Source organism: Desmodus rotundus, chromosome 12 (assembly GCF_022682495.2).
Source record: "Desmodus rotundus isolate HL8 chromosome 12, HLdesRot8A.1, whole genome shotgun sequence".
Classification (NCBI taxonomy): domain Eukaryota; kingdom Metazoa; phylum Chordata; class Mammalia; order Chiroptera; family Phyllostomidae; genus Desmodus; species Desmodus rotundus.
The window spans coordinates 59,968,227-59,988,379 of NC_071398.1; the positions used below are offsets into that span (position 1 = coordinate 59,968,227).

Here is a 20,153-nt window from a genome sequence, read left to right on the forward strand (position 1 = left end):
TCATCACCGGCATCAGTTAGAGTGAATCAAATGTATGTATTTCCAGCATATAGTGTAAATATATTTCTTCCCTACAAGAGCATATTTTCTGTATCAGTCTTGATCTGTTTTTCCTCCTGCGTTCCCTGAATTTGCTTGAAGTACCAGCATCCTCTCTGTCATGGAGCTCTATGAAATTGAAGTCATTTTTCACTTCCGCCCCTTATTCCATCACCATATGCAATAGCTTGCCGGGGCCCATTGACTCAAAGCCTCATAACCCAGTGCCTGCACAGCTGTAATAACTAGCCTTCTAACTGGCCCCTCAGTAGCCTCTTACCAACCCAAGGTATCTGCAGCATTCCAGGATTAGGATGACTGGTCCTAATGTTCAGCTCTGATTTTTCATTCGCTTGCTCAATCTAAATGCCTCGCAACCTACAAAATAAAGTCTCGACTACCCAGCCAAGCATTTAAAACCAGGTTCTGGCCACAATCTGTTTCCGACCAAGTTTTCCTCTACTCTTCATAGCTGTATTTTCCTTTGTTCCAACCCAGAGTCTTCTCCTCCCTGACTTGATGCTTTCCTGCCTCTCTGTCTTGGCTCAAGTCGGAAACGGTTTTTCCTTCCTTCCCTGTCTTTGCAGATCCTCGCTTCCTTCAAGGCTCCAGGTCCAGCTGAATGCCACATCCTCCACAAAGCCTGCTCTTAATTTCTCATCTGGAAGTAATCGTTTCCTCCTCTGAAGTGCTCTGGTAGTTATTTGTGTAAATGCCTCTTTCTCAACTCTCTTCTGTTTTTCTTCCCTTCCCCTCAGCTCCTTGAGAAGATCTAACTCTTATTTGCTTTTGTATCCTCTAATTGAATACTTGCATACTGGTCAACTAAATAAATAATAGTTGAAGAAATAAATATGTATATGTCCAATAAATAAGAAGCATTTAAGGCAAATAAGAGTTTTAGGTAAAAGAAGACATGATCTAGTGCATGGAAAAATACTGACTTGGCACTGTAGCCACATGCCAGTAAACAAGCAAAAAAAAAAACCCAACATTTAAAGGGGAATATATATTTCTATCTAGCTAACAATATAAAATAATCTTGTTCAGAAATATCTCCTCAGACTGTTCATTCTGGTATATTCTAATGCAGAACTGACAGGTGGTTGTGTGTGTGTGTGTGTGTGTGTGTGTGTGTTTTATGGGTAGTTTTAAACAGACAACCATGCCTAATCCTTTCCTTTCCACTTTCTGTACCATTAATATGAGTCAAGGCTGCTGATTTGGCTCCAGGTAGTTGAAATAGTGTTTGAAACATCATCAATTCTAAAGGTGACTGACCAAAGTAATATTTAGACCAATAAACATGTCATTGAATGGAAACACTCTCAACTCTAAATATAACCAAACCCATCTCCCAGTAATTTTAGTTCCCCAAAAATAGAGTCAAAGTCTGTTTTTGTTTCACTCTACACTTTTTTTCACCATACACTTTTGAGATCTTCTTGAAAACATTATCAAATTCAAGTTTTTTCATACATGCCGAGCAAAGTGCTTGGTATATAAACACACACTCAATATTGAATGGACAAGTCTTCAAAATAAGAGTGCTGATAGTATTTGTCAGCTCCGGTCCCTGAGTGTTAATGTCATGCTCAGAAATCAAGCTGATAATGAGCTGGACAGGAAATAAGTGCTCAGAAAATATTTGTTGAATTTAATTCATATAGTTTTAGAGCTGGAGAGGATCTTAGAGATGATTCACCTTCTGATCATTGCTCTCTCCTCTGTGTGCAGGGTGCTTTTCGCATGTTTATCGAAGCACCTGTATTAGCAAATATTTATTTAGCTTTTCTCCTTGTTGAAGGCAGAGACATTGTGATGACCCACTTTTCCCACAGAGCCTGATGCTTGGCAGATGATGGGCATTCGAACGCTTGCTGAGTGAGTGAGCGTGAGAAATGCTTGCTGTATAGTGTGGTAGCCATTAGCCATGTGTGACTATTTAGATTAATTAGGACTAAATGAAATTTGAAATTCATTTCCTTTGTCACACCAGCCACATCTCCCATGTTGAGCAACAACATGTGGCTACCATATTGAACAAAGCAGGGAATATTTCTATCATTACAGAAAGTTCGATTGGGCAGTTGTCACTTGCTCAAAATCAAACCATTAGAAGCAGAACTGGGATTAATATCTGGAACTCTTAAATCAGTGTCCATTGTTGTTAAGTCATAACTCAGATTCATTGCAGAATTCCAACTGTTTGTAGCCCTAACTGAGAGCTAGGGATATTATGGGAGGCATGGTCTTTGTCTTATAGTCGCCATAGAAGCTACTTTATTTTTGTATTGCAACTGGTCAGTCTGCATGTTTTACAAACAAAAAATATATAACAGATTTAAGAAATGTACCTGAAAGTTCTATACCTCTGGTATAAAAGTAGAAAATAATGCTAATTTAAAAAATGCTTTCCAGGTGCCTGGCTAAGAATTGGTTTCTTGAAACCATTTATCTTTGGTTTACTAATCTGTAAAAATTAATTGGCTCTAAATCAACAGATCAGATTTGGGATTCAAGGTTGGCTTGGTTTGAGTTCTTAAAAGATTTCCTCGGCTTTTTTTTTTTTTTTTTTTGAGAGCATCAGTAATTTCTATAAGGCTCTTATTTTCTAAAACTTCCATAATGTATTTGTTTATGAAATCAATATTTAGTGTTCTCTGGAGAGAGAAATCTAGTTCTGCCTGATAGGAATAGTTATGAAGAGGTGAGGAAGGGATCATTCCCATTGGTGCCCTAACATTAGATCAAAGGAGGCAAGGAAAGGAAGGACCAAATGGGAGTTCAAGGAGGAGGATGCAAGTGACATCTGGCAGGTAGAGGCCGAGGTTGCTGCTGAACATTGCACAATGCACAGACAGTTCCACAACCAAGAACTGTCTGATCCAAGAACTCGGTGGTGCCAAGGGTGCGAAGCTCACTATAACCTACAAGCTAAGAAGATCTTGTCAATCACACCCAATATATGTATATAATGATGAGGCAAATCTATTGCAGTAAACACTTCCAGGTGGGAAAAGGGGAGGGGGAACTGGCCCACTGCAAAGATGAAATTCTGCCTGGAGGCACTGTGATGGCCCAGAACCGGCAGGGTGGGGGAAGTTCCCAAGCTAGACTTCATCTCTACTTTCTGTAAGGAACCCTGTGTCCACTGTCCTCTGTGGTCACTGCACCACCAGTGGCTCTGCCCTCCAAAGTTTTTCCTCTAAGTCCACAACGAAGTGGGTTGTTGGAAAGCATGACTTCCTGGTAGTCAGTAAAGCTTGTAACAGGCTCGTGATTTCTGTAGCATTTCAGTCCCTCAAAAACCGAGACTTGTAATCTGTTTGCATCCAGTCAGTTTCATATGCCAGTGACACTAAAGTTCTTTCCCAGAGATAATTCTCATCCTAACTTCTTTCTTTGCTTTTTTACCCCTATACTTCTCTTCTCAACTTAAAGGGCCATCAGACTTAAATGTGAGGGCCACACCCTAAATCTAATCTCTGCTGCGTGGCTGAGTTTTAATGGACCCATGTTGCTCAAAACCTTTTTCAATCTCATTTCCTATTCTTTGCAGTATAGAGCAGCTGGTTTTTCCAATTCCTTGGGGCTCCAAATTTCTGTGCTCTCTATATTCCTTTTCGTTTATGCGTGCAAACCTGTTTATTATTGCATGAGCTCATTTTCTAATACCTTTCTAAATGCAGCTAGTAAGCATAACCCATTCATGTTCCATTTTCCAGCCTCTGCTAGAGCTATAGACTTTGTAAGCACTTAACGTGCCTTCCGATGATCACAGACAACTCTTACAAATATCTTGCCATCAGTGTCCATTTTCCAGCTCCTCATATTAGTTTCCCTGCTGTCTCCTGCCTGCCTGACTCGCTTTAGATTTTTACGGCAGCACCCTACTTCTGTGACAATTTCTATATTAAGGTAATGCTAACTCGTGTGATGAACATACCTCGAAAGGTCGCAGTAGAAGTTTGTTTCTTGCTCACATAACAGTTCATTATCAGTGTCCCTGGTCAGGGGTGAAGGAGCGAGGGAGTGACTCTGGCCACACAGTCAGTCACCCAGGGACCCAGGCTCTGTCATCTTCAACATGTAATTTCCAACATTTCCCTAGACATCAACTTCCAACCAGCAGACAGCAGAAGCAAGGGAGGTGACTGATGTTAACTAAAGTGATTGTGGTAATCATTTCACAGTATGGACCTAAATCAAGTCATTACGGTGCACATCTTGGACTAATGCAATGTTATATGTCAGTTATATCTCAACACTGGAGCAGCAGGGGGTGGGGCGATGGAATTTACTGCTGGTGTTGGCAGTTCTCCAGGTGCTGACTCAGTGATCTGGGCTGCTTCAGTCTTGTAGCCACTACATCTTAACCCAAGGTTTCCTCCATGACTGTCGTGGCAAGGAAGAGGAAGTCTACAGGACTGCTCAAAGGCTTTCCACGGTCTCCTCCTAGAAGTGACACACTGCTTTTCACATGTTATTGGCCCCACCTAACTACAGGGGGACCCAGAAATGTAAAGTCCCATATGCCCAGGAAGTAAAGGAGAAGCAGATATTAGTGAACACTAGTGATGTTTGCCACAAATGAGGTGACCTTGGTGATTCAAGGTCCATTGATTTCTGCTCCTCCAGCCCTTTCAAGGGTTTCAAAAGCACTGAATTGCCTGACTGATATCCCTGTTTTTTAAAATATCTAGTGGTTTTGGGTTCCTCCAGAGAACCCTGCCTGAATCAGGTGTGTGCTGGTAGCTCTCTATCCCCTCAGAGCCATCCACCCTCAACCCTCTGGTCGTCCTGTGTGCCCCAGGAGGGCATCCTCCATGAACTGCATCTTCAAGGTTCCATTGCCCTACGGCTTGGGTTGGTTTTGGATAATGGGAGGTACTACTAGACCGTGGGTCCCGTCCCTTACCCTGCCCTGTGAAGAATTCTGTAAAAAGCCCTGGCTGGTGTGGCTCAGTGGATTGCGCGCAGGCTATGAACCAAAGAGTTGCCGGTTTGATTCCCAGTCAGGGCACTTGCCTGGGCTGCAGGCCAGGTCCCTAGTGGGGGCCACATGAGAGGCAACCACACACTTATGTTTCTCCCCCTCTCTTTCTCCCTCCCTTCCCCTCTCTCTAAAAAATAAATAAAATCTTTTAAAAAAGAGTTCTGGAAAGGGTCCTGTCATTAAACTTTTTTTTTAATTTAAACACTTTGAGTATGGTCTGCTTCTTGCCTGGACCTCGACTCATACAAGGTGTTTCATAATCAAACATGAATCTAAAAAGGAGCACTAGAGGAGATCTTGATAAAATGCAAAGCTGAATTTCGTATCCCCGTCGCCGCACCCCACTCTAAGCTGCAGCCATCCTGAACCACTTTCAGTTCCTTCTGCAGCATGGTCTGTCTTCCTCCGAGCCTTTGCACACGCAGTAGCTTCTTCCTGGAAACCGCTCCCCACCCCCACTCTCTCATTCAGACCTTAGCTCAAATGCCACTTACCCCAGAGTCTCCCACAAACCTGCTTTCCTAGTTAAATGTGGTTATGTGCTCCCGCAGCAGCCTCTGCTTACCATCATTACACACAGACGGAACTCAGGGCCCCGTTGCACTGTAACCGCCTACTTGCTTAAGTCCCGTAGACTCCAGTACCCTCCCTCCCGGAGACTGTGGGGTATAGAACAGGCGCTGCGCCTTAGATCTCCAGGACCTAGGAGGTGCCTGGCACCTAACAGGCTCTCCATCAATCTTGAGTAGTTCCTGAATGGTACTGAAAAAGCTGGAGCCTTCCCTCCCCCTTTAGCTACTGTCCTCTCTTTTCATCCAATGACAAAGACCTGAAAAAATCATTTTTAGTCACCCACTCCTCATAAATACCCTCCGTTCACTTCCCAGACCATTTTAATCTTACTCTACCCCCACCTTTTATGGAGACTTCTGCCAAGATTATCCAGGACCTGCGCGATCTCCAACTGAGCAGCCTCTTTTCCATTGTAGGAGAGGAAACATAATTTTCCTTCTACCCGTCTAAGTTATTCTGGCTGCTCTAATAATCGAATTAACATGAGAGATTAATGGGGGAAAAATAACCAAACGTGTTACATAGAGAGAGAGAGACAGAAGGTCCCTAGAATAGGGGCCCCTGAGGACATACAGTGCATATACAGCTCATACACATGCTGTTCTGGACCAAGGAGAGGCAGGCAGGGGTCTGGGACTTCAGAGGGAAGGTTGGTGAGAAAGAGCAAACCTTTGGTAAACAAATTCCTGCCAGGCCATCGGTAACAATGAGACACCCAGGGGAGTCCAAAAAACAGAGGTTGCTAGGCTCTTCCCTTGTGTCACACTTAGTTTGCTTAAATAAGGTGATAGCTCCCTTCCTCTAAATGGTTTTTTCTATCTGAATTCCTTTAGGCAGGTAAGGGGGAGGATCGAAGGTTCTTTCTGAGTTTTTTATTTCTTAAAAAAATAGCTTAAAATAATACATATCCCAAATGACCTAATTTGGGGTGGCAAACTCTGCTTCCCCTCACAGTCTAAGTGCTCGAGAATTGCTCTGCAGCATTTTCTGGAAACTTGTTGCTCTGCTATCCATGGACCATGAAGATAACCCCCTCCCTCCCTCCCCCCCCCCCCCCGCCCCCGTTTGCATGTCTATGTTATCCTCACATTTATGCTATCCTCCATTCATTTATAAGCCCCTGAGTCTTTTAATTTGTATCATGGGTCCTCAGCATAGTGTCTGGCACATAGTAGGTCTTAGTAACCATGAACATTAAATGATTAAAACTCTTTCTTGGCTTCCAGGCCATCTTTCTTGATGTCTTTCTCCAACTGTTCTCAGGTACTTTCACAAGTTCCTCTTCCTCCATCTACCCCGTAAATGTTCTTCAGGGTGACTCATTTTTATCCACCTTTGGGGCTTCCACCATCAGGGAATACTCTTAATTCCCAAATGTATATTTCAATCTTAACCTTTCACCTGAGCTAAGGCTGCCCTTCTTTCCTTGAATGTCTTTCAGATAGTTCAAATCCTCATTATCTCTTCCATTCCCATCCTGCCCTCCTCCAGCTTCCAAAGCTCATTCAATGGAATTAACATCCACCTAGCTGTCCAAGTTACAAACTTCAAGGTGGCCCCTTAACTCTCCCATGGCTTCCCCCCTCCTCCTGCTGGGCAACCAGTTTATCCACTGCCAGCCCCCTTGCCCCCAAATCTTAAACTCTGCCTGGGGGGTTTTCTATTTCTTCCACATGGAACATCCCTCCCCCTTTGTGCCAAATCTTGGTCGTTGGTTAAAATTCAGAACACTGATTCACTTCAATTAATCGCTTCCTCTTCTGAGTTCCAGACAAATTGCTTCTTCATTCTTAAGAAACACACCTTGATGCTAGGTTTTGTTTTCTAATGACTGATTTACATACTTCTCCCTCACTAGATTGTAAAGTTTTTGACGGCAGGCTTTTGTTTTTACTTGGATTCTTTTGGTTTTCTGTTTTTTGTTTTAATCATTGGGTCAGACAGCCAGTGACTGACATTCGAGTCCATTAAAGAAATATTTTCATATGAATGAATGCGTGAATAAATGAGTACCTGGGAACGGGAACCTCGTCAATGACACCCTTTCAGAGAGTACCACGAGGGAACACGAGCCTTATGTAAGCAAGTAGGCAATGCGCACGGAAACAATATATACCTGCCTATAAACGGCAGGTAAGTGCTACGCGTCCAGGGACCTTGCCTTATTTTTAGGCTTTTCAGTTCTCGGTATGCACAGCCAAATTTGAAAAGGGAAGCTATTGTTTTAACCTGTTCTGTAGTCTTTTATCCTGGGTGACAGGAATTAAGAGTATAAACGAGAGAGAACGCCTGCAGCAGTCCAGCCAATGCCTGGGCACGTGGTAGGCCCCCAACACATTTTAATGCTTTGGCTCTTTCCTACCTCGTCCTCATTCTATATTAACCCTCGTGAATTCAGAGCGCCTAAGAGAAATTTTGGCTTTAGGATTTCAATTTGGTGAAAACAGCGACGTGGAGATTCCGATGAATAATATTCGCCCATGACTCTCAATCCCAGGAGGAAAATCACTCCGCTGGAGGAGGCTGGGGAGGAGGAGGGCGGAGCAACCCTGCAGGAAAAGCGGCGAGCGAGCGGGAGAAGGAAGCTCCTTTTGGGTCGGGTTGGCGTTTTTTGAACCCCGGAGAGACGTGACGCCCTAACTGCCCTCGCGGCTGGTTTCCCCGCCGAGCGCCCGCCCCGAGTTTCCCCGCCCACCCTCTGGCTTCCGCCCGGCGATGCGCTGCTGGCCGCCGCCGCTGGGGGCGCCCGGGGCCCGCGGAGGAGGCGGAGGCGGAGGCGGCGGCGGCGGCGCTTCTCCGAGCGGCGCCTCTCCGGCTCTCAGACGGGCGGCGGCGGCGGGGAGCTGCGCCCCGAAACGGCGCCCACCGCCCGGGCGAGCTGCAGCACGAGCGCCCCCGCGCCGCGACCGCCGCCGCGCTCCGGCCCGGACTGCCGCGAGGGGCGGCGGCCCCGGCCCCGGCCGGCTCGCGGCGCCCCCCGGCTGCGACCCCGCGCGCAGCTCGCGGCCCCGGCCATGGGGCTGGGCGGGCCCGGGGCTCGGCCGAGCTGAGGCGGTGGCGGCCCGCGCGCCCCTGGGGGCCGCCCCCGCACCCCGCTCGCCGGCGCCTCGCTCTCATGATGATGAAGAAGAAGAAGTTTAAGTTTAGGGTGGACTTCCAGCTCGAGGAGCTCTCCTCGGTGCCCTTCGTCAACGGGGTCCTCTTCTGCAAGATGCGGCTGCTGGACGGCGGCAGCTTCACCGCCGAGTCCCCCAGGTAAGGCGCCGGAGCGCCCGCAGGGCCGGGGTGGGGGCCCGCGCGGTCTTCCGCGGCCGCTGCGCTCCGGCAGGGCGGCGGGCCTCGCGGGCGCCCCTCTCGGGACCATCCTGAAATCGGTCCGCAATGTATTGATCTGCACAAGTGCTTTGCAAATACGCTCGTCTGGGCTCCTGCCCTCCTGATTCCAGATGCTTCCTGGGATCTGCTGGTCCCCCCTACATTTTCTAGGCTAGGGAGCAACGGTCAGAAGGGAGAGGATGCTTCTGGTTTCTCTTAAGACGTTTCCATATTTGTGAAATGCAAAGTGGAACTTGTTAAAACTCACAGAAGTAACCCTGTGTGCTGGAGCTCCGAGAGCGCCGGCTCGGAGCAGAAGCCTCTGCGGAGCCTGCCTCCTGCTCCCTGTCGGTTCCCGGGCACCTGGAGCCAGGGCTGGGCCTGGACGGGCTGGATGGAGGCAGGTGTTCGCTGGCGGACAGGACGACAGTCTGTGCCTCGTCGCGGAGCTGAGTGCCCGGTTCCGCACTCACAGTGCCTGAGTGACCCACCTTGGCGTGGGCAGCAGTGGCTCTCAGTGCGGATGACCTAGAACCAGAACGAGAGCCAAGACCCTGCCCCCCCCTCCCCCATTTGAAATGAGTCCCTGGACACTCAAGGAGAGTCGTTGGCAGGTTGCAGAGTAAAATCAGGAGTCGTTCTTGAATCATTTCAGGGCTATTCCTACGTTGGTAGATTTACCCTAAGCTAAGTGTTCCTTAAGAAAATGGAAAATTTACAGCATTTTTTAAGTGGACCTTGAAGTTCCTGAGACCAAGGAAAAGGATCAATACGTAATGCTTCTTTTGCCTAAATTTACTGTTCATAGAGTTTATTTTTACCCTAAAAATTCTACTTTCCTTTTACTTATCATTCCTATTAATAATGTAAAGGATATAATGTCAATAGACTGTGGAACTGGGGCCAGAAAATTGCCCGCGGTGACTATATTGAAACCTATGGAAACCAGAAGTTGTAATATCTGGTTGGCCGAAGCCACACATGTATGACGCACTGTTGAGTTTCAGAATTAAAACATTGTCAGCTGAGGGTCGTTTTTAAAATTTAGCTGTGCCGACACATCTTCTGTGGCTATTCAGCTAATTATACTACAGTCATTTTAACACAGGTAAGAGAACAGTGTAGCTTAGAATGGTGCAACAAATGAAGCTGTTAGGTGTTGAAAAGCCAATTCAATTCTCCAATGACCTGTAGGTGCAAGTGACGGTCCTACCCTGCTTTGCTGCTGGGTCACACCCAACACTTCTGGCCGTTAGAGCCGGTCTCCCGAGCCAGTGGTGACACCTGGTGGTCAGGGTACTTCCCTACCATCTCCTTTCTCCCTCCCGTCACTGAGGTGGCTTGCTCCTCTCAAATCAGTTATTCTGATGCAGGTAATCATTTACTCGGCAACTATGTATATAGGCTGGGCCCTTTAAATATGTCACCTTATATAATTCTTATAGCAAGCCCACGATCTAGGGATTCCCATTTTGCAGATGAATAAACTGAGACTCAGAAAGCATTACTAAACTTTCCCAAGGTCCCCACGTCTGCTAAGTAAAATACCAAGATTCTGAGGCAGGTCTGTCTAATATCAAACAGACGTATGCTGCATAACAGAGAAAATTGTGTGCTGTGTTGAATTGGGAGGTTCCTAATGGCTTTCACAAGCCAGGGGTATAGTTTGATTGGGAATTTGCACACATGGGAAAGGAAAAAGGTGAGTATCTGGGTTAAACTTACCCCTTTGTCTTCCAACTAAAATTTGGCTTTAATCAGAATCAGCAAGGTTCAGAATAGTGTTCTGTATAAAGAAGGAAAGAAACAAACAAATCAGCCCACCCATGTCATTTGGAAGTAAAGGACCCATAATAAGGAGCCTTGTTAGGGAGAGGTAGGGTTTGGAATTAGGCGGATCTTTGCCTAAAACCTAGCTCTGCCGTGGGAAACCTGGGTGGCGTACTTAGCCTCCCAAAGCCTCCATCTATAAATAGAAACCGTCTCTGGCAGAAGGGGTTATTGTGAGGATTTAGTAAGACCCTGTACCTGAAACAGCTCCCACAGCGCTCTGGCACCCAGTTAACTTTTAAAGAGAACACCAGGAGCTTGTCCTGGAGGGGTTGTTAGACGTTACACTTGACTTCCTTTATCCTGACAACAAGGAAAGTTTTGGTTTGAATATTACACCCCATTTACCAGGGAAAAAGAAAACCTGAAATACCTAAAGGATGTGAATTATTTAAAATCTGTGAATCTTTAAGTCTTAGGTGCCAGTCCAGGCAATGTACCTCTAATTAAATGCTAGGTTTTAATTTTTTTAAAGATCCCTTTAGACACCTCTTATCAATCCAGTACAGCTCACACTTGAACATCTCTCGCATAAAAACACAAGGTGAACTACACGGCACGCGCAGGACTGCTTCCCTTAGAAAGGCCTGCTTAGAGCTGCTGGCGCCTGGGAGCCTGAATGATCAGCAGGCCCCTCCCTACGCTCACTGCTCCTAGACTACTGTGTGATTTATGCCAGGTCCTGTCTGGGGGCCCGGAGGTCTGTGCCGGGCAGAGGGTGCCTATGTGGCCAGCCCGGAAAAAAAGCCATAGGCAGCGTGTCTCTAACAAGCTCCCTTGGTAGACGGCATGTGTTGTCGCGATTGGATGCTGGAGAAGTGTTCCCTGGGAGAGGACTCTTAGAAGCTTGCCCTTGCTTTCCCAGGACTTTGCCCCTTGCCCCTTTTGTTCCCTGGGCTGATCTGCTTTGATTCCTTCTGTTGTAGTAAATCTTAGATGTGAGTGTGACTATGTGCCGAGTCCCGTAGGCCCTCCTGCTGGATCACTGAACATGGGGCTGGCCGTGGGGCCCCCGGATGCATGAACCTATAGAAAACAATTATTCATTTTCTTAGAGAAAAGCCTTAGAGGTGCACAGGAAATTATAAATATACTTGTGAAAAAGCTCAAGATGCTGCTCACTCATTCATTATTCACCAGATATTAAGGATTTACCAGGTTTCGAGCTGTCAACATCTATAAGAAGTACAATAAAAATAAAGTCCCGTAAGGGAATCGCATCTGTTCAATTAACTTAGACCATAGACATATAATTATTGACAGTAGGACTCAGTATGATTTAGCACCAGACCAATGAATCGGACTGTTTGTGAGTGCCGTTGACATTGTGAAGGTAGAGTTTATTCGCAGCGGTAATGGTTACTGAAAACCTTACCAGCTCTTCAGTGTGCTGGGAGGATGCATTTGCATTGACAGGGAAGGGGGTGGACAGCTTGGGCTAGTCCTCAGCAGGAGTTGGGAGTTGGTGAGATCAGCCTGCCGGCAGGGAGAGTTCACACTGAACAGCAGCAGAAGACAAAGACTTTGAATGCCATTGCTGCCTGTACTTCCCACTGCTCATAGATAAATTAATCTAAAATTCTTGCACTAGATTGTAATGGGATTATAGTGGCATGTTAGCTGGCTGGTGAGTGGGTGCTCTTTGGATTCAAATGAGGAGAAATCAGAAATGGGGGGGACAAATTAAGAGCCTATTAAAATAACCCAGGCAGGAGCTGCCAAGAACCTGAACTTGGAGGCCTTGCATGTACATGACTGATGAAATGATAATGCTATAACCAGTGCCTTGGTGACGCGACAGGAAAGACGTCAAGAAGCATCTTCGTTTTATTTTGCTGTGTTGGGGAGACTACAATGTATCGTGGGGGAGGCTGTGAAGCGCTAAGCTGTGGATTTAACAAAGGACATGCAGGTGGCAGCCTGATGAGACATATTCATTGTGTATTTCTTAGGTTCTGGTCTATTGAAAGTAAGCCTGCTTACTGAACTTTTCCCTCTAGAATTTCCTTACACTGTTCTGCCCTTTACTTTCTACTTACTTATTTATTTTAAATTGAATTTATTTTATTTTATTTTTCAATTACAGTGGACATGCAATATATTTGTTTCTTGTTTTGCCCTTTTAAAGATTATTAGTGAAAGTTGATTTTAGAAGGATTCAGTTTCTCCTGGGGAGGTATGTCCAGGGAAGAGGTTAGAAAGAATATAAAGACCAAAAAGTATTTATTTGTCATGAATGTTATTTATATGATCAGATATTATATGCCATAGTTAATAAAACATTCAGAAAATACATTGTACGATTATAGAAAATTGAAGCCGAGTTATTGCCTAATAAAAAGTTTTGAAGACCTTCCAAAGGCAAGATGTTACATTATTTAAATCTTTCCAAAGCACTCTTCCTTTGTAAAAATGTTTAAATCACTTTCAGATTTATTAAGACTGTCAGGACAGGTTTAATTTCTGGTCTGCTGGAGTAAAAGGAATAATAAGAAAGTTTTCCTGTATTTTGGGGGATTCCCAAGTTCGCCTTATGTTGTTCATCTTTGTTGGTGCCCATAAGTGAATACTTTTCTAGGTCTCACGTGGGCTGGCGGCACAAAACCGTGTGAACTCAGGGAGTGTCCAGGAAGCTAGCAAGCACATCTGTGTATTGGATTTTTTGCTTTGTAAACAAGCTGAAGGGATTTCTTGTCTTTGGCTGGAGTTTGTGTTCATGTTTTCAAGATCTTAATTCACTGCACATTTTGTATTCCCGTTAGTAACCTCTTCCTGATTGCAGAAGTAATAACAGATTCATGTAGAACATTTAGGAAATAGTAAAGCAAAAGGAAAAGAACAAAAATTGCATGGAAATGAATCAGCAGGGGATAATCACTGTTACTAATATTTTGGTGGATAACCTAGGAGTCTTCATCGATCCTTACCATATATATATACACACACATACACACTACATACTTAAAAAAAAATGGGATTGTACTGGCCATGCATGTTTGTTTTACAAACACGCTGCAGCAAGCATCCTTATAGCCAAATTTAAAGCATATTCATTATTATTTATTTAGGATTAACACTAGAAATGGAATTATTGAGTCAACAGGCTTGCAGGTTTTTAAGGCTTTTGATATATACTATCAACTTGCCCTGTAGTACATTAAATTAACTTTTTAAGATGAAAAATTTCACTAATGAGTAGCAAACATAAAAATATAACCAGTACTAGAAAATGCTGTTTGACCGTATGGCACAGAATTCTTTATGCCCTGGCTGGAAATGGGGTTATCTATTCACATTACTACAATAGCTTTAATAATAGTAGCTAACATTTATCCAGCACTTTCCCCGTGTGCCAGGGACCTTTCTAAGCCTTTGCATCCTCAGAGTAATCCCGGGAGGAAGGTACTAGTACATTATTACTATTATTGCTCTCATCTACCTGAGGAGACAGGAGCACAAACAGGTGCCCAGTGCTTACACAGCTGGAAAGCACCAGAGCTGGGAGGTGGTCGGCTCCAGGGTCCACGTGTAATCGATCACTGAACTCAGCTGCCTCTCAAATTTTGTCATGTTTTCTCATTTTTATGTTTTTTTTAATCCTCACCCGAGGCCATGCTTATTAATTTTAAAGAGGAAGGGGAAAGGAGGGAGAGAGAGAGAGAAAGAAAGATGTTGATGCGAGAGAGAAACATGGATCGGTTGCCTCTTGTCCGCGCTCCAACCGGGGATCAAACCCACAACCTGGCATGTGCCCTGACCAGAAATTGAACCCATGACCTTTAAGTTTACAGGGTGACACTCCACAACTGAGCCACACCAACCAGGGCTCTCATTTTTATGTTTTAACAAAATGGTAGACACATATATAGAGTTCTGAATGCCAGTCTCGGAAAACGGGTTCCAATTGTGACACCACTGAACAGGTGGCGAGACCCAGTCCCTTCCGATTTGCCCTGAGGTGGTCATATGTGGAAGATAAGAAACGTACTCACACATGTACTTCCCCCACCACCGTGTGACTTTCCAGTAGCAGGTCCTCAAAATTCAGCCTCATTACTGGGTGACTACCTTGTAAAATTACTACTAATGCCATTTTACACCAGTAAATTAATACTCGCTTTTGTATCACTAAGCCTTGCACAGTGGGCAGTTTATAATATTTATTCAAAGAGTGAAGGTATTTGGAGAAAAGAGCTATTGTAGCTTGGCTAAGGATGATAAATACACAGAGGTCCCAAATTTAAATATATGGGGAAGCCGTGTGGGGAAGTGTATACTGTTCTGAGTACACAGTTTATTCATTCTTTATAAGATCCTTATAAAGATCATTATTAGTGAAAGTTAACTTCAGGAGGCTCCAGTTTATAATTCTTTATAAGCTGTATACACAGAACAGAATGTACTTTCCCCATGTTCAGTTTGGGGTGTCAGCCTTTGAGGGATGTTATCAGGTAGCAATCCAGGGAAGTACAATATGTGAAGATTCTGAGGAATCGTGAATTTTGTCAATAACAGACTCTGAGGTGAATATAAGAAAAGATGGTGGTCTTCAAGTAATACAAAATGAACTTGTATATCCGCGTATATATTTTACATCCCTAATTTCATTTAATTCTTATAAAATCTCTTTTATACAGGTGGTACCTCTTTTTGGGTTAGGATATATGCCAGGTGCTGTACAGATATATTAAAAATTTAAGTGGCTTAAACAAGATAGAAGCTTGTTCTTCTCCTGTGTAAAGTCCAAGCTGATGGGGAGGCTGTGCTCCGTCAGGTTGTTGGGGCCCTGGCTCTTTGTATCTTGTGGCTCTGTCCCACCCAGGGTGTTGTTCCCATCCACACGGATGAAGCTGGCTCGTCCCACATCCGAATTCCAGCCCCTGGGGAAGAGGCATGGGGGGGTGCCTTTTGCTCACTACCCATTGACCAGAGCATAAGCACAAGGCCACATCCAGCCCCATGGAGGGCTGAGAAATGTGGTCTTTGCTGGGGAACCAGGTGCCCAGAGAAAGAATCAATTACAATACACAGAAGGGGGAGGGCAGGAATCGGGGACAGTTAGCCTCTGCCACACCTCTCTTACCTCTCTTTTAGAGAGGAGAACGTCGGTCCTCAGAAAAGTGACATTAATTTGTTCAAGGTCACACATCAATTCAATGAAAGGTAGGTATTTGAAAGACTGTCCCATAAGGAGGGAAGAGACTTATGTTGCATGAGGAGATATTAAAGGAGGCATGTGTATTCAGTAGGATATTTAGATGTAAAATGCAATATAACTGTATGATATCCAGTGAAACATCTAGAAGAGTATAATTGTGTTATACGGCTTGTCCGTTTGTCAGGAAGGTCACCCTTCCTTAGAAGGACAGGTGACTTAGATGACTCATAAGGCCTTTTCTAACTCCAAGATTCTGTGATTAAGCTTTAAATTTTGTTTCCTAATACTGCTCTTCCTAAACCTCCCGTTTTAGCCAAGACTGGTCAGCCTCTATTAGCCAAATATATGTGCATTTCTGCCTGCTTGGTTTTCTCTTCTTTTCCTACCTCTTCACCCTTTTGTTAGCTGATGCAAACTCCAACCATCCTTTAAGATCTAGATCAGATGCCTCATTGGCTTTCTGCCCACCCACCACTCCCCTCCAACACCAAGTGCACACACTTGTCCTTATGAAATGTCGGTTATTTGTTGAATGAATGAAATCTCTCCTGACGGTCTCACTATGATTTCACCTCTCAATCCCTGTAGTTCTCATTTCTACCAGTTACTTCACCCAAATTAGTTTTTTAATTACATTTATGAAACATTTCCACGCAGTGTAAAATTTATAGTAGTAGAAGTCAATACAAGGTAGGAGGAGGTGTGTAACTCTCCTTCTGGGTTGGGGGAGGTGGGCAGGGGAAGTGTCATGGAAGAGAATTCCTCGCAAGATTTTGAACAAAGTCTAGCTGGAGAAGGAGAGGGGGTGACAGAAGGAGCGGCACGCACACTGGCAAGGAGCAGCAGCGGTGTGTGCCGGGGGGCACCGTGAGTGGAGTGGTGTCCTACTGCTGCCACAGAGAGAGAGGGGGAGAGAGGGCCCACTTCCAGGAGTCTGGACTTGCTCTGCTAGGGAGCCAAAAGCAGGGGAGGGACTGAGGCAAAGTTAGTAGGTTAGCTTATGGCTAAAATTAAGAGAATTCTCCTCTAATGACCTTGGCTTTCTCGGCAGCAGCCAAGGAAGGTGGAATAAGGGACATGAGGAGAAGGACAAAAGATCGAAAAGCTTCTATACGGAAAGGGGGAGGCAGCTGACCACAGGCAAGTCCAGGTGGCCCAGCTGAAATTTAAAACATGAATCGTTAGTGATGGCAAGGTGCACGTTCATGCATATTTCTCCAGCAGTGCTCTCGGGCCTGAAGTAAGAGGACACAGATGGGGGATTGATTCAGGTTTAGAAATTTGTAGGTATGTGGAAAGGCCAAAAAGACAAGGGAACTAAGACAAGGGAAGTGTTGGTGAGAAAGGAATGGAAGGGGCCCACACTCCATAAGAAGAAAGCAGGCCAGGCAGGTAAATCAGAACATACCGAATGGTTGGAAGATGCAGGTGCGTACGGGAGGATGAGGCTGGGGCAGACTGGGTGGGCTAGGAGGTGAGCTCGGAGAGTGGGCTATCAGAGCTTGGGATTCTTCAGTAGAGCCAGCCAGGGAGCTGGCCGAGTGCAGGGTGTGGGCATCACTGGAGCGGTGTGCAGGTGGCACAGGGCAGAGACTCAGAGTCCAGGGTGTTCGGTTATTGGCCTGGTGTAAAGCAGCCAGTGTGGTGGCTGCTGTGGGGGTGAAAAGAGAGAGAGAGAGAAGGAAACACAGGTACTTCAGCGTGCCCTTACCGAGGAGAGGGAGAGTGTGGCCTAGCCAGGTGCCTCCTATGGAAGATGGAGGCAGAGAGCAAGCACACCTACCCTGCAGGGTGGCAGGACAGGTGGTGTCCCCGTGAGGTAGCCAGGTTGTGGTTAGGCAGTGCGGGAGTGCTCCGTGAAGAGGTGAGGGGTAAGAGGGCATCTAACCACAGAACCAGGGTCTCAGGTTGTGTGGCAGAGTGAGATGGGAAGGAGCGGCAGCAGGGGAGTGATCAGAGTGGAGAAGAAGAGACCAGTAGGAAAGAGAAGACTGGGGATTTAGGGAGAATGGATAGGTGACCGCCGTGGCGGCGTTTTGTCTTTTCCTGAGGATTACAGGGATGAAAGGTACACAGAGAAGTGATGGCCTTAGGATTTCCGCTATGGGTAGGAAATGATTGAGCGTCGTATCTAAGGCCCAGGTCACACAAGACATGGCTCCAGCTGCTACTCCTGGAAGCACAGGAAGGAGGTCACGTTAGGTCCTGCCTTTCCCCTCCTAAGGGGCCTTCGCGGTCTCCATCTGTCTTTCTGCCTCACAGCCCCCCTGCCTACACACTTAATCTTCACCCTCACTGATCTTTTCACTCTCACCTCACAGGACAAACTATTCTTCCTCCTCTTCAGTGCCAGCCCATTTCCCTGTACCTTTGGTCCCACCTTTATCTACTTGTCCTCTCCTCTCTCTGTACAAGTCTGATCCAAATTTCATGGCAAAATAGCCCGCATTTCCTGTCTCTTAAGCATTCCTCCTCTCCCCCCAGCCCCACACTCTGACTTCCTCCCACCACGCAGCAGAACTCTTGGCGGGCATCGTCGGCCATCTCCAATGGCCACATCTGCTCAGCGCTTTCCCGTTGGTGCCTTTGTGCTCTGTGTGGAATTCCGTGAAAGTAGCTAGGGTTTGAAACTTGACTATCTCGGCTTCCTTGAGCCTTAGGCCCCATTTTAACCTCCCAATACAATGACTCAATGTTTGTATTGGTTGGCCCAAAAGTCCGTTTTGGTTTTTCTGTAAAATAAAGAATACATTTTTCATTTTCACCATTAACATTATTGATTTAGATATTTTGAGATAGCGACTCTCTCCTACTCTTGGCTTCTAGTAGGTAGAGAGGCCAGGGATGCTGCTAAACACCTTCCAATGCATAAGACAGCCCCACAGCAAGGAATTATTTGGCCGAAATGTCAGTAGTACCAAGAAACTTCACAAACCACCTTGGACATGTTTGATCAGTCACAGCACCTTCTCCATACACTGCACAAATCTTTTTCTGCATTTCAGTTGCATTTTTACCTTTCTTGAAATAATAAAGCATAAGACGCTGAAATGTTGCGTATTTTCTTCCATCTTCAATATTAGAATGACTGCACAAAAATGCACCCATTTTGATAAGTGTTTTTTAAGTGCACGCTCATATGACAGCTGTCACAATACAGCCTAGCAAAATTGTTTTGAGTGACGTTAAAGACAGCTAAGCTCTAGTAGAGCCATTGTACAGAAAAAACTAAATGAACTTGTTGGCCAACCCAGTATATAGTGCAAAATGATCTCCACAGCAAGTGTACTTAATACTTCACATCTGTCACCAAACATACCAGTCACAAAGTAATTTTTTTCTTGTGTTGAGGACTTTCAAAGCTCTGTTCTTCAGCAACTTTCAAATATGTAATGCAGTGTTGTTAGTTATAGTCACCATGCTGTACATTGCATCTCCATGACTTCTCCCCTTTGACCCCTTCACCTCTTTCACGCACCCCACTCCCAGCCCCTGGCAATCTCCAGTGGTTCTCTATAAGCTTGGTTTTGGGGGTCTTTGTTCTGTTTTGTTGTTTTTTAAGATTCCACATATAAATGAAATTGTACGGTTTTTGTCTTTCTCTCTGTCTGACTTATTTCACCTGGCATAACGCCCATCTACGTTGTCGCAAATGGCAAGATTTCCTTCTGTATGGCCGAATAATTTTCCTGCGTGTGCGTGTGTATCACATTTTCTATATTCATTCATCCACTGAAAAAAATACGTAGGTCCTTTCCATACCTTGGCTATTGTAATAAATAATACTGCCTCATACTGCAGTGAACATACAGGTGCATATGTCTTTTTGAGTTAATGGGGTTTTTTGTTTGTTTCGTTTTTGATAAATACCCAGAAGTGGAATTGCTGAGGCATACGGTAGTTAATTGTTTTACATTTTTTGAGGAACCTCTGTTCTGTTCTCCATAGTGGCCGCACTGGTTTTCCATCCCACCAACAGTGCACAAGAGTTCCCTTTTCTTCACATCCTCATCAGCACCCGCTATTTCTTGTCTTTTTGGTAACAGCCACTCTAACAGGTGTGAAGCGATATCTCATCGTGGTTTCGATTTGCACTCTCCTGATGTTGAACATCTTTGCATCTACCTATTGAACATCTGTATGTCTCCTCAGGAAACATGTTCAGATCCTCTGTCCTTTTCTTTTTTTGTCTATTTATTTGAGGGAGGAGGAGGGAGGGAGAGAGGGAGAGAAACATCA

General features: G+C 45.2%; 1 protein-coding gene across 1 annotated transcript in view; it reads left to right on the forward strand.

Moving 5' to 3' along the window:
* Positions 1 to 8,365: 8,365 nt before the first annotated feature.
* The window catches only part of EEIG2 (EEIG family member 2), a 48,541-nt gene continuing 36,753 nt past the window's right edge, over positions 8,366 to 20,153 (forward strand). The window contains exon 1 of the mRNA XM_053915564.2: positions 8,366 to 8,866. Coding sequence (XP_053771539.1) covers positions 8,727 to 8,866 — 140 coding nt within the window. The 5' untranslated portion in view covers positions 8,366 to 8,726. The remainder of the gene's footprint in view (positions 8,867 to 20,153) is intronic.